The following is a 13,959-nucleotide window of genomic DNA, read 5'->3' as shown; positions in this document are numbered from 1 at the left end:
AATTCTGTGCATTCAAATTATCAGAAATCCATTTTGAATCTAATCCATAACTTTTCTTACCAAATTGTCAATAATTTAAAAAACACCAATTTTTACCCTACCAATGGGAATTCATACTTTACTGAAATAGGTGGAGAAAGGCGATAGTTATTAACTTTTTCATACCTTCTTTTGCATTCCAACGTAAATCAATATAGCATTGTATGTATATAATAGGTGAAGGACCCAATAGAGAAATAGCAAAGACCAATAGCATCTGCTATGCAGAATCCTATCCATATACAAAAGATACTTGCTGGTATCAGAAAGAGAAACCAAGTGGAAAACACCAAAAAAGATTTTCTAAACGTTTCCATCATTCTAAGCATGTGAATACAAGGACTGAAATGTTCTCAATAATGAGCTAAATCAACTATTTCCTTGATTTAAAAATGGATGAATTATTCAACTAATTAGGCTAAATAATAGCCCTTTAAATTTTGTTACTTGATGGATGATTAATCATAAAGACAATATCTGCCAGTTTGTTAATAACAAACAACATATTCATTTAGTTAATATTAATGTATTTGTTTCCTAACAACACCCACAATATGAGCAGAATTTTATCATACCCTCTATTTCAGTAGTTTCGATCTTTGAATTGCAAAATTCTCATCAGTCACTTGCAAATTTGAACACACAACTGCTACTCTGGCACTTAAATAAATGTTTTAGGGTCTTAGACTCGAGACTCTTGAGACTCTAATAGAGTCTGAGACACTAATGTCATGACAACGCCATTCAAACTGTATGTGTATGACGTCATTAGAGATGGAGTCTGGACTCTAATAAAAGTTTTATAAGCACGGGCCCTGCTCTTATTAACTCCTGCCATTGGATGAACAATTCAGTGTGTGTATGGTTTGATTATGGTTGTTAGTAACTCCTGCCAAACAGAGTGAAGAACTTGGCGGTGTTCTTGCAGTCTGGGTGAATACACTTGGTGCCTGCTTTCAGCTCCTCCGGCTGCTGGAAGGGAATACATAGACCCTTGGCCCCCATCGCTGGAGCTCCCTCCTCCACCACCACATCCCTGAAAGAGGAACATTCATTTTATTATTAGCCATATGGTTAAAAATATTTTGGTACATATGAAAGTGATATGTCCCACTCAAATGCCAAATGGGACGTAACACTTTTGACGTCACATGATGACGTCATCAATTGGTGCACTACAACCTTACAGGAACGTCAACAGAATGAGATGAGTGATATAAATTAAGATTGATTAAATAGGATATTAAACTCGCTACCATTTTGTATCATGTTTATGTCCCTCATGAAATAATGTTCATTGTCACTCACTAAAGCTTGTCACAACTGAAAATTATTTCACTCAGGACATAAACATAATACGAAATGGAAGCTCGCTTAATATCCTATGATTATTACCCATATGGGCTAAAATATCTGGGGTAATATATTTTTGATAATTGCAGTTTGTAGACTGTTTAGAAATGTCAACCAATGACTGGTTGTTTCTACAGATGGAACTTTACGTTCATTAATAATATGTTCCCATTCTGAGTTATTAAACATACATTATTCGATCTAGAGTTTTACAGGGAAATTTGGACAGACTAGTTTCATAAATATGAAACAGAATATTTTTACAAGCAGTGTTTTGTTTTTCAACCATATAGAAAAATAATTACTCGAGCTTTCTGCCAGAAAATAATTTGTGGGTATGAAATAAAAACAAAAACCGATCATAAATGTCCCTACCAGGTAGATATGGATTTGAAATTTTCCAAAATTTTAAACAAGTTCTCTTACTTTAATCTTTTAAAAAATTATAAAAATGTATCCATTAATTTCCAAGATTTTAGGGTATGTAAATTTACTCTGGCAGAAACACTGTTACTTTTTAATGCAATTATTACAGTCATATTATTATTGTTGATTACCTTGCACTGTCTTTCTTGATGTTGTCCTCACAGGGAATCTCCCCACAGAATGGAGCCTGTATGAGTTTCTTCTGATCCAGCATGTTGCAGAACGTCGTCCAGTCATGGCACACTGTGAGGTGGGAATCCAGATCAGATTTTGCTCTGATAAATAAATAATCTTTTGTGAAACATTCACATACAACGGGGAGTCCAGATCAGACTTCGCTCTCATAAATAATTAATATTTTGTCAAACATTTACATACAAGGGGGAGTCCAGATCAAACTTTGCTCTCATAAATATATAACAGTTTGTCAAACATTTACATACAAGGGGGAGTCCAGATCAGACTTCGCTCTCGCTCTCATAAATAAATAATATTTTGTCATTTACATACAAGGGGGAGTCCAGATCAGACTTCGCTCTCATAAATAATTAATATTTTGTCATTTACATACAAAGGGGAGTCCAGATCAGACTTCGCTCTCATAAATAAATAATATTTTGTCATTTACATACAAAGGGGAGTCCAGATCAGACTTTGCTCTAAATAAATAATATTTTGTCAAACATTCACATACAAAGGGGAGTCTAGACAAGTCTTTGTTCTGATAAATAAAGAATATTTTGTTAATCATTTACATTTAAGAAACAGACAGGAATATTTGTCTAACAATTGCCTCGTATCAGTCATCACTCTGATAAATAAATAACAGGAACAGACAGGAATATTTGTCTGACAATTGCCTCATATCAGTCTTCACTCTGATGAATAAATAACAGGAACAGACAGGAATATTTGTCTAACAATTGCCTCGTATCAGTCATCACTGTGATAAATAAATAACAGGAACACAGGAACATTTGTTTAACAATTGCCTCGTATCAGTCTTCACTCTGATAAATAAATAACAGGAACACAGGAACATTTGTCTTACAATTGCCTCGTATCAGTCTTCACTCTGATAAATAAATAACAGAAACAGACAGGAATATTTGTCTTACAATTGCCTTGTATCAGTCTTCACTCTGATAAATAAATAACAGAAACAGACAGGAATATTTGTCTAACAATTGCCTTGTATCAGTCTTCACTCTGATAAATAAATAACAGAAACAGACAGGAATATTTGTCTAACAATTGCCTCGTATCAGTCTTCACTCTGATAAATAAATAACAGGAACACAGGAACATTTGTCTTACAATTGCCTCGTATCAGTCTTCACTCTGATAAATAAATAACAGAAACAGACAGGAATATTTGTCTAACAATTGCCTCGTATCAGTCATCACTCTGATAAATAAATAACAGGAACAGACAGGAATATTTGTCTGACAATTGCCTCATATCAGTCTTCACTCTGATGAATAAATAACAGGAACAGACAGGAATATTTGTCTAACAATTGCCTCGTATCAGTCATCACTGTGATAAATAAATAACAGGAACACAGGAACATTTGTTTAACAATTGCCTCGTATCAGTCTTCACTCTGATAAATAAATAACAGGAACACAGGAACATTTGTCTTACAATTGCCTCGTATCAGTCTTCACTCTGATAAATAAATAACAGAAACAGACAGGAATATTTGTCTTACAATTGCCTTGTATCAGTCTTCACTCTGATAAATAAATAACAGAAACAGACAGGAATATTTGTCTAACAATTGCCTTGTATCAGTCTTCACTCTGATAAATAAATAACAGAAACAGACAGGAATATTTGTCTAACAATTGCCTCGTATCAGTCTTCACTCTGATAAATAAATAACAGGAACACAGGAACATTTGTCTTACAATTGCCTCGTATCAGTCTTCACTCTGATAAATAAATAACAGAAACAGACAGGAATATTTGTCTTACAATTGCCTTGTATCAGTCTTCACTCTGATAAATAAATAACAGAAACAGACAGGAATATTTGTCTAACAATTGCCTTGTATCAGTCTTCACTCTGATAAATAAATAACAGAAACAGACAGGAATATTTGTCTAACAATTGCCTCGTATCAGTCTTCACTCTGATAAATAAATAACAGGAACACAGGAACATTTGTCTAACAATTGCCTCACACAAGAAAACTACAGTTATTTGGTGTCAAAAGGGTTAACCAAAATTAGCCTCAACATTTGTATAATTTTCGTTTCATTTACAGTTATTTTCATGCTTATATCCAACTAAGGACGCACACCTCAGCTATTTGACTGTCTGTCCAGGACACCGGGTTCGTATTTGGCTGTTAATGGTTAGAGAGAGATAGATAGAAGTTGGTGTTGTGGTCTTACACCTACACAATAAGTCATTAAACTCGCTCTGGGTGGGAGTTGTTACTGGAAGGTGAACCCAGTACCTCCCAGCCTTAAGTCTGATGGCTTAACCACTGTACCACAGAGGCCGGTCTGTTTGAACAAAGGATAGAACTACATACAGTGCATTCAACAAAGACCACTACACTGACTTCTCTCACTAACCACTAACCCAATATCCTGGACAGAGAGTCCAGATAGCTGATGTGTATGCCCAGGACATCGTGCTTGAAACTTAGTTGGCTATAAGCACGAAAATAACTATAAATAAAATTAATACATTCAACTGGTTGTAAGAATGATATTCTTCAATGACTTTGTATGTGGTATGTATGGTGTGTGTCTCTGTGTTCATAATGTGTGTGTGTGTGTGTCCATGTGTATATATGTGCATGTATTTGTATTAGGAATTGAGTTACTCGGGTACATCAACATCTTGTTTTTCTCAGGAGAAAGTCTGTCAACTCACTTGTTGAAGAGATCTGTTTGTATTTTCTCTAGCAGGTCGTTCAGCTGTTGTGCCACATTCTCGTTCTTCAGCGTCAGTTTCTCTCCCGTATCGCGTCTCACAGCAACCAGCTGGTTCTGTTTGATATCCCGCGGACCAAGTTCTACACGGATTGGAACTCCCTGCAAATGAATACTCTTAACATACTGACAAGTTTCTGTTTATTTTTCTTTTACAGGCATTCAGTATGGATAACAATATGATAAAAATTAAAATGTTACAAGCTTAAAAAGAACTAATAGCACATACCACAGCCTTTGGTATGCCAGTCTTGGATCACTAGTTAAGATGGAAAAAGAATGGGTGGATCCACTGAGGTGGTTCGATCCAATGACACAATCAATCACTTAAGGCGAGTGCTCTACCGACTGAGCTAGATCCCACTCGATTTCATCAGCAAAAATTAAATGAAAAATTACATTTTACGATTTTGGATATCCGCCTCCCCCTCCCAACTCTCAAATTGTTACTTTAGGTTGTCAGAGTAAACCAACTGATGTGCATCTCTTACACACTAACCTTGAGCTCCCAGTGGTTGAACTTCCAGCCTGGCGAGTAGTTGTCCCTCAGATCGGCCTTCGTCCTGATGTTGCCTGCTTTAAGTGAGGATGCCAGCTCTTCACATTTTGACATAAGATTATTTTCATCTGCCTTCGGTAAGTTTGCCGTGATGCCACATGGCACAATTACAATCTGAAATTATTATCCTACTGTAATATACTTGATAAAACTAATGTTTGGAATCACATTTTGCACCATCGATGATGATCGTTTAAAAATGAGTTAAATCTATAAATCTGTAATCATTTTTTTTTTTTTTAACATATATTAAAATTATTAATTAACAAGTAATATGGATATAACTGAAGAATAGACAAAATAATGAAAATGTGATGTATTTTTAACAGTGTTTCTTTGTGCCATGCAAATATTAATAAAAATAGCATTTGTCATCTGTGTATTGAATAATATTTCATGTCCAGCTGGTGAATCAAGAGTAAATGCAAACTATATACAACAGTAAATTTATCAATTCGGAAAGCAAAAGAATATCTGGCTAATTACACCTGAAAACATTTTTACCATGTTTACTGTTGTTTTAAAGTGACAGACCCTAATTTTTAAACACTACAACATATTTTTCACTATTAAAGCCACTTCTGTTAACTGAAATTAGACATCAGTTGTATTCTATTGTTTAAATTATCCAGTTCCATACATCCAAAGACTTTCTGGTTATACTAGTGTTTGTAAAAACAAAAAATAATTTTTTTATAATTCTAAAAACAAACCTCTTGGAAGTAATGGTTATGGACACAAACTTTGGTGTATTTTAGAGGATATTTCCCCCGTTTCAACATGACAGACTCTCGTTTCACTCTATTGTAATTTTATCCAGATGTGTTACAGGTTTGTAGATTAACCAAACTTGGTGTCCATTTTTACGGGTTAAAACTAGGTTCTGTGACTTTTAACACATGGTTATTTTGACACTAGGTCTAAAGTGAGAGAGGAAACCTGCTGCTGCAACATCTTTTATGTGTATTTTTATCATTGACAGGACAATACATACCACAACTTTTGATGTACTAGTTGTGAGACACTGGTTTTGGTGAGAAAACCCCAAATCCACCAATTCTACAACCCATCACAACCAGTCTTAAAATCTAACCTGTATGCAAAGAAGCAGGCTCATAAAACCTACCTGTATGCAATCACACAAGATTTACAAAACCCACCTGTATGTAAGCATCAAGACTTATAAAACCCACCAGTATGCCAGCACCCAGGTTTACAAAACCTACCTGTATGCATGCACCCAGGCTTACAAAACCCATCTGTATGTAAGCAACAAGGGTTATAAAACCCACTAGTATGCCAGCACCCAGGCTTACAAAACCCACCTGTATGTAAGCAACAAGGGTTATAAAACCCACTAGTATGCCAGCACCCAGGCTTACAAAACCCACCTGTATGTAAGCAACAAGGGTTATAAAACCCACTAGTATGCCAGCACCCAGGCTTACAAAACCCACCTGTATGTAAGCAACAAGGGTTATAAAACCCACTAGTATGCCAGCAACAAGGGTTATAAAACCCACTAGTATGCCAGCACCCAGGCTTACAAAACCCACCTGTATGTAAGCAAGGGTTATAAAACCCACTAGTATGCCAGCACCCAGGCTTACAAAACCCACCTGTATGTAAGCAACAAGGGTTATAAAACCCACTAGTATGCCAGCACCCAGGCTTAGAAAACCCACCTGTATGTAAGCAACAAGGGTTATAAAACCCACTAGTATGCCAGCACCCAGGCTTACAAAACCCACCTGTATGTAAGCAACAAGGGTTATAAAACCCACTAGTATGCCAGCACCCAGGCTTAGAAACCCCACCTGTATGTAAGCAACAAGGGTTATAAAACCCACTAGTATGCCAGCACCCAGGCTTAGAAACCCCACCTGTATGTAAGCAACAAGGGTTATAAAACCCACTAGTATGCCAGCACCCAGGCTTAGAAACCCCACCTGTATGTAAGCAACAAGGGTTATAAAACCCACTAGTATGCCAGCACCCAGGCTTACAAACCCCACCTGTATGTAAGCAACAAGAGTTATAAAACCCACTAGTATGCCAGCACCCAGGCTTACAAAACCCACCTGTATGTAAGCAACAAGGGTTATAAAACCCACTAGTATGCCAGCACCCAGGCTTAGAAACCCCACCTGTATGTAAGCAACAAGGGTTATAAAACCCACTAGTATGCCAGCACCCAGGCTTAGAAACCCCACCTGTATGTAAGCAACAAGGGTTATAAAACCCACTAGTATGCCAGCACCCAGGCTTAGAAACCCCACCTGTATGTAAGCAACAAGGGTTATAAAACCCACTAGTATGCCAGCACCCAGGCTTACAAACCCCACCTGTATGTAAGCAACAAGAGTTATAAAACCCACTAGTATGCCAGCACCCAGGCTTAGAAACCCCACCTGTATGTAAGCAACAAGGGTTATAAAACCCACTAGTATGCCAGCACCCAGGCTTAGAAACCCCACCTGTATGTAAGCAACAAGGGTTATTATAAAACCCACTAGTAACCCCCAGCACCCAGGCTTAGAAACCCCACCTGTATGTAAGCAACAAGGGTTATAAAACCCACTAGTATGCCAGCACCCAGGCTTAGAAACCCCACCTGTATGTAAGCAACAAGGGTTATAAAACCCACTAGTATGCCAGCACCCAGGCTTACAAAACCCACCTGTATGTAAGCAACAAGAGTTATAAAACCCACTAGTATGCCAGCACCCAGGCTTACAAAACCCACCTGTATGTAAGCAACAAGGGTTATAAAACCCACTAGTATGCCAGCACCCAGGCTTAGAAACCCCACCTGTATGTAAGCAACAAGGGTTATAAAACCCACTAGTATGCCAGCACCCAGGCTTACAAAACCCACCTGTATGTAAGCAACAAGAGTTATAAAACCCACTAGTATGCCAGCACCCAGGCTTAGAAACCCCACCTGTATGTAAGCAACAAGGGTTATAAAACCCACTAGTATGCCAGCACCCAGGCTTAGAAACCCCACCTGTATGTAAGCAACAAGGGTTATAAAACCCACTAGTATGCCAGCACCCAGGCTTAGAAACCCCACCTGTATGTAAGCAACAAGGGTTATAAAACCCACTAGTATGCCAGCACCCAGGCTTACAAAACCCACCTGTATGTAAGCAACAAGAGTTATAAAACCCACTAGTATGCCAGCACCCAGGCTTAGAAACCCCACCTGTATGTAAGCAACAAGGGTTATAAAACCCACTAGTATGCCAGCACCCAGGCTTACAAAACCCACCTGTATGTAAGCAACAAGGGTTATAAAACCCACTAGTATGCCAGCACCCAGGCTTAGAAATCCCACCTGTATGTAAGCAACAAGGGTTATAAAACCCACTAGTATGCCAGCACCCAGGCTTAGAAACCCCACCTGTATGTAAGCAACAAGGGTTATAAAACCCACTAGTATGCCAGCACCCAGGCTTACAAACCCCACCTGTATGTAAGCAACAAGAGTTATAAAACCCACTAGTATGCCAGCACCCAGGCTTAGAAACCCCACCTGTATGTAAGCAACAAGGGTTATAAAACCCACTAGTATGCCAGCACCCAGGCTTAGAAACCCCACCTGTATGTAAGCAACAAGGGTTATAAAACCCACTAGTATGCCAGCACCCAGGCTTACAAAACCCACCTGTATGTAAGCAACAAGGGTTATAAAACCCACTAGTATGCCAGCACCCAGGCTTACAAAACCCACCTGTATGTAAGCAACAAGGGTTATAAAACCCACTAGTATGGCAGCACCCAGGCTTACAAAACCCACCTGTATGTAAGCAACAAGGGTTATAAAACCCACTAGTATGCCAGCACCCAGGCTTAGAAACCCCACCTGTATGTAAGCAACAAGGGTTATAAAACCCACTAGTATGCCAGCACCCAGGCTTAGAAACCCCACCTGTATGTAAGCAACAAGAGTTATAAAACCCACTAGTATGCCAGCACCCAGGCTTACAAAACCCACCTGTATGTAAGCAACAAGGGTTATAAAACCCACTAGTATGCCAGCACCCAGGCTTATAAAACCCACCTGTATACAAACATCCACGCTTACAAAACCCATCTGTATGTAAGCACCAAGGGTTATAAAACAAACATGTATGCAAGCACCGAGGCTTACAAAACTCATCTGTATACAATACCCAGGCTTACACAACCCACCTGTATGCTATCACCGAGTCTTACAAACCCACCTGAATAGATGCGACTCGTGGTGGCAGCACCAGCCCGGTGTCGTCTCCGTGCACCATCGTCATTACTCCAATAGTCCGTGTGGTTATTCCCCACGAGTTCTGATAGACAAACTGCTTTTCACGTGTTTCAGGATCTTCGTACATAATGTCAAACATTTTCGAGAAGTTCTGGCCCAAGTGGTGAGACGTGGCTCCCTTCAAAGATAAAACGTATTGCTATTAAACACAGGACATTTTTATGGTTTTATCAATTAACAACAATAAACATGATAAATTATTTTGATATGAAATCATATTTTGTATTCCACACAACTTTTTTATTTGTGAGGTACATTAAATCAGAATAAAAGTCAACCCCCCACCCCACAAAAGCAACCCAGCAAATCCATAAATGATTAACAAAGCCATTTGTTTTTTGTTTGGTTTTTTTAAGACACCACTAAAGAACACTGACTTATTAATCATCGGCTATTGTATATCAAACATTTGGCAATTTTGACATAATTAGTCTTAGAGAGGAAAAACGTGACATTTTTTCATTAGTAGCAAGGGATCTTTTCTATGGACTATCCAACAGACAGGATAGCACATACCACAGCATTTGATATACCAGTCGTTGTGCACTGGCTAGAATGAAATAGAGCGATGACTACCTGAATAGCCCTGCCACTTGCTGAGATGTATGCCTCCACTGTCGTTGTAAAGTCGCCGCCAGCAAACTTTTCTTTTTCCGTTTTCCTACCTCGCACCACTGGGATAGCTAGCAGTTCTTCATAGACTCTTGCATAGAGAGTCAAAATGGAGTACACCTTCAAAAACAATCAACACTTTTGAGTAATTTTAAAAAATGTTTCAAAAAGAATGACTACTATATGCAGGGCTTCTAGATTATGGTAGCCCCACTCCTGTGGCTAGTGATATTCAACATTGGGCTAGTAAATAACTACTATTACCATGCCAGATGGCTAGTAAAAAAAAAGTTGTCAAATGCTGCATTTAAGTCTATTTTGTAAATATGAATATCCTGCCACACTCCTACCTCTCCCCAATCTTAGTGTTTTAAGCTCTATCTCCTTAGGTGCCATATCAGATTATTACTATTAGTAAAATTGTGGCTAGTAAAATACATTAACTACTGATCCCATGGCTAGTGGATTTTATAAACATTCTAGAAGACCTGACCATATGTATATATCTTGTTTGTTACGATGTACAGAAAGAAATCGATGTCAGACACAATTAAAGTTTTATGTCAAACCACTTTCTGGTGTGCGCCTTTCAACAAGAGTGAAATTATTTCTAAACATTAACCAAATATAGCCACACTTAAATCTAAATAAAACTGCAAATTATTCCCAAAATATAACCAAAATGAACCAGAATGATGACTAAAAATGGGGGAGGGTGGGGGGGGAGGAGAGAGAAACACTAAGCTGATATGTGATCATATATGAACTTTTAACGAAATGTAGATGGAAATAATAATTTTATTGTTTCGCATTATCCATCAAATGAAAGCCAAATAACAATTTTAATTTCTTTTGCATGTTTTGAGATGAGAATTCTCAGTAACAATTATGACCAGGTTTCATTAGTCTAGAACTTTTACTTTGTGAAATACAGCACTAAATACGAACATTTAATAAACAGCTATGGACATGGGCCCTGTTTTATGAAGTGATCTTTGCGCCAAAATCACCTTAATGGCCTAACTACCTTATGCACTTAGTGATTTTGCCATTTAAAAAAATTACAATAACCGTATGCACCTAAGGAATGAATGAATACCCATCAGCTATTGGGTATCATAAATGGTTACATGCACCTAAGGTTACCGTAAATTTTTTTAACAGGGCCCTGAAAAAACCCCTGTCAGATTTAAGGGGGTTCATCAAGGCGATACCTAAAAGAAAGAACTAATGACTCACCCGAATTACAGCAAAAATATATTTGTTTAACAATTGGTTTTACTGGTTATCTTCTGTTGTTAAATATTTTGTACCTCTTCTTTTGCCTCTTCTGGGTTGGAGAATGCGGTGTGCCCCTCTTGCCAGAGAAATTCTCGGGTTCGCAGAAATGGCTGTGGATGCTTGAACTCCCACCTCTGATAAAAAAAAAACATCAGCTGATTTTATTAAATATGTAACAATTAAAATTCAGGTATAGAGAGAAGAAAAGAATATTTGTTTACACCTGAGCACAATTTAAACTATTATCACTATTTTGTGTCTAACATATATCATTTCCAGTATTTCAACACTTTGTTGATAAAGAGAAAAACCTTTGATCAGCAGTAATGTACAAAAGGTAGGTCGCAATGACCTAATTATGGTACATGAAACACCAGCATCCCAAGTTGTATTTGCATGCAAGGTTTGATGATCCTATATGAATTGACAACGAAGATATGGCCCAGACAAGGATTTTCTTTAACCTTCTGACCTACTGTACACTGTATACAGTACATTCCCCAATTCATATTTCCCGTCGTTTTGCACACAACACTCACAGGAAACCATTTATTAACAGGAAATTGAAGACAACTCAGCTTCCTGTGTCTTTAGATTTTTAATTTTCTGTGGAAAATACATTGGAATTTTGAGTTGGAAAAAGTGGTTTTCGGCAAGTATTTCTGTTGACAACAATGGCGGCACGTCGCGGTCATTTTCAGGGATCGATAGCTGATTTTGACAGCTATTTTGATAATAAATTTGATTGTTTTACCAACAAAAAAAAATCACCAAATATTGGGTTATAAATCGTAGTTTGCTTTTTAAAAAATATTCTGGTCAGAAAGCACTGTTATTGGGAATAATGAACATAAATACTGGACAGCTGGTCATAAATACCCGCAAGTAAATGCGACTTTTTAGATTTTTTGACTTATTTATCAACATTAACTGATCTAAAATATCATAAAAATTAGAAAAATACACAAAAATAATACTTACCGATTCAAATATGAACTTTATTTTATGTATTTATAAAATATTCAATTGAATATATGTGAGTAAAAATTATAAACTTGTACCCACTCAATGTGTTTTTGTCCAAAATTAATCCAGTAGTCTAAAGGTTAATGCGCAGTAATGCATCAAAATTAGGTCGTAGTGTCCTAGTTATGGAATGTACTTGCATGCAATGTTTGATGATCCTATATGAATTGATAAGGAAGATATGGCCCGGACAACCTTTACAGAGCACAATATTTGATGCGAACCACCGTTCTGTTCGCGTGTCGGTTACGCAAAATTAAATTTACGCGAACTGCAAACTGGTTACGTCATGACCTGTAAATGTTCAGAAATTAAAACTTGCAAACTTCACGATTACAGGATGTTTATTCACGCAGACATACTACTAGTATTTCGACAAATGTTTTAGGCTGAATTTTAGATACTTGATGCGCAGCAAATCAGTAAACAACGTTATATTTCAAACAGTTGTAATTTACAACCAGTCTAAAGTAAATGTTCAGCATAGAGTCGAGCCAAAAGACTGCTGGGGACGGCTAAATTATCTGCTGCTATTTTATCTCTAAAGGAATATATGTAGACATAATATTGGATTGCCTATAATTTTATATATGTTAAAAACAGTTTTATCGTAGACGGGAATCCAAGTGTCACAAAAATTTTAAAATGCTAACATCGCATAATGAGCTTTAAAAACCAAACATTTGGAATGTCATTGTAGTATAGAAGTACCATCGAAAAGTAAAGAAACGAAAAAAGGAATCCCTTCAAATAATTATGTATCTATTTCAAAGGCGTAGCGCCCATTACGCATGTGCGTAATGCAAAAACATAATCCGGGAATAGGTCGAGGCTGTATGTAATTGTTCTATAAAATATCCTCTTAAAATTGACTTGAAAAAAGATAGAAAAAAAAAAAAAAAAAAGCCCCCAAAAAGGTTTAGAATGCATCTTCTGCGGTTCTGAGTTTCACAATTTTCACAGGGGGAGGCCTCCCGAATCCCCCGGCTAAACATTTTTTTCTGGTTACGCCCCTGTATTTTGTTTCAGTACCGGAGCTGATATTCAGTTCTTGTATAATATTGTTAACTTTAGCAAGCATTAAAGACATATTTTTTTGGGTAAAATGTTTTCTTTTGTATATAACTTTATGTTTGAGCTAAAAACTCAAAATATAATTTCAACGTAATTTTGAGGTAACCCACGGGTTACGCAAACATAATTCACATAACCAAACAATTGGTTACCTAGGTAAAAACCACGTGAACCGACTTCCGGTTACCTCAGATTTCGAAATATTGTCCCCTGCTTTAGACAAAATTAATTACTCTTATTATTACTGTATGATTTTCTTAACCCTAACCTTAAACTTAACCCATTTCCTTTCTAGGGGAGGCTCCCCATACCCACTGTTAACTGTGGTTG

The 13,959-nt window shown here is 37.3% G+C and overlaps 1 protein-coding gene across 2 annotated transcripts in view; it reads right to left on the bottom strand.

Moving 5' to 3' along the window:
• Window positions 1–549: 549 nt before the first annotated feature.
• The window catches only part of LOC121370301 (bifunctional glutamate/proline--tRNA ligase-like), a 62,109-nt gene continuing 48,699 nt past the window's right edge, over window positions 550–13,959 (bottom strand). Inside the window, exons 26-32 of one of the 2 annotated variants that reach the window (XM_041495440.1) lie at window positions 11,562–11,663; window positions 10,213–10,368; window positions 9,560–9,754; window positions 5,271–5,444; window positions 4,713–4,873; window positions 1,950–2,093; window positions 550–1,075 (exon numbers count right to left, since the gene is read on the bottom strand). In XM_041495440.1, the coding sequence (XP_041351374.1) occupies window positions 919–1,075; window positions 1,950–2,093; window positions 4,713–4,873; window positions 5,271–5,444; window positions 9,560–9,754; window positions 10,213–10,368; window positions 11,562–11,663 (1,089 nt within the window). In that variant the 3' untranslated portion in view covers window positions 550–918. Of the gene's footprint in view, window positions 1,076–1,949; window positions 2,094–2,130; window positions 2,417–4,712; window positions 4,874–5,270; window positions 5,445–9,559; window positions 9,755–10,212; window positions 10,369–11,561; window positions 11,664–13,959 lie in introns of those variants that run through there. The other variant, XM_041495441.1, reaches the window with a different exon arrangement.

The sequence above is a fragment of the Gigantopelta aegis genome, chromosome 4 (genome assembly GCF_016097555.1).
Source record: "Gigantopelta aegis isolate Gae_Host chromosome 4, Gae_host_genome, whole genome shotgun sequence".
Lineage (NCBI taxonomy): Eukaryota > Metazoa > Mollusca > Gastropoda > Neomphalida > Peltospiridae > Gigantopelta > Gigantopelta aegis.
Note: the sequence above shows the minus strand (reverse complement) of the source record. Positions and strands in the feature narration are given on the sequence as shown.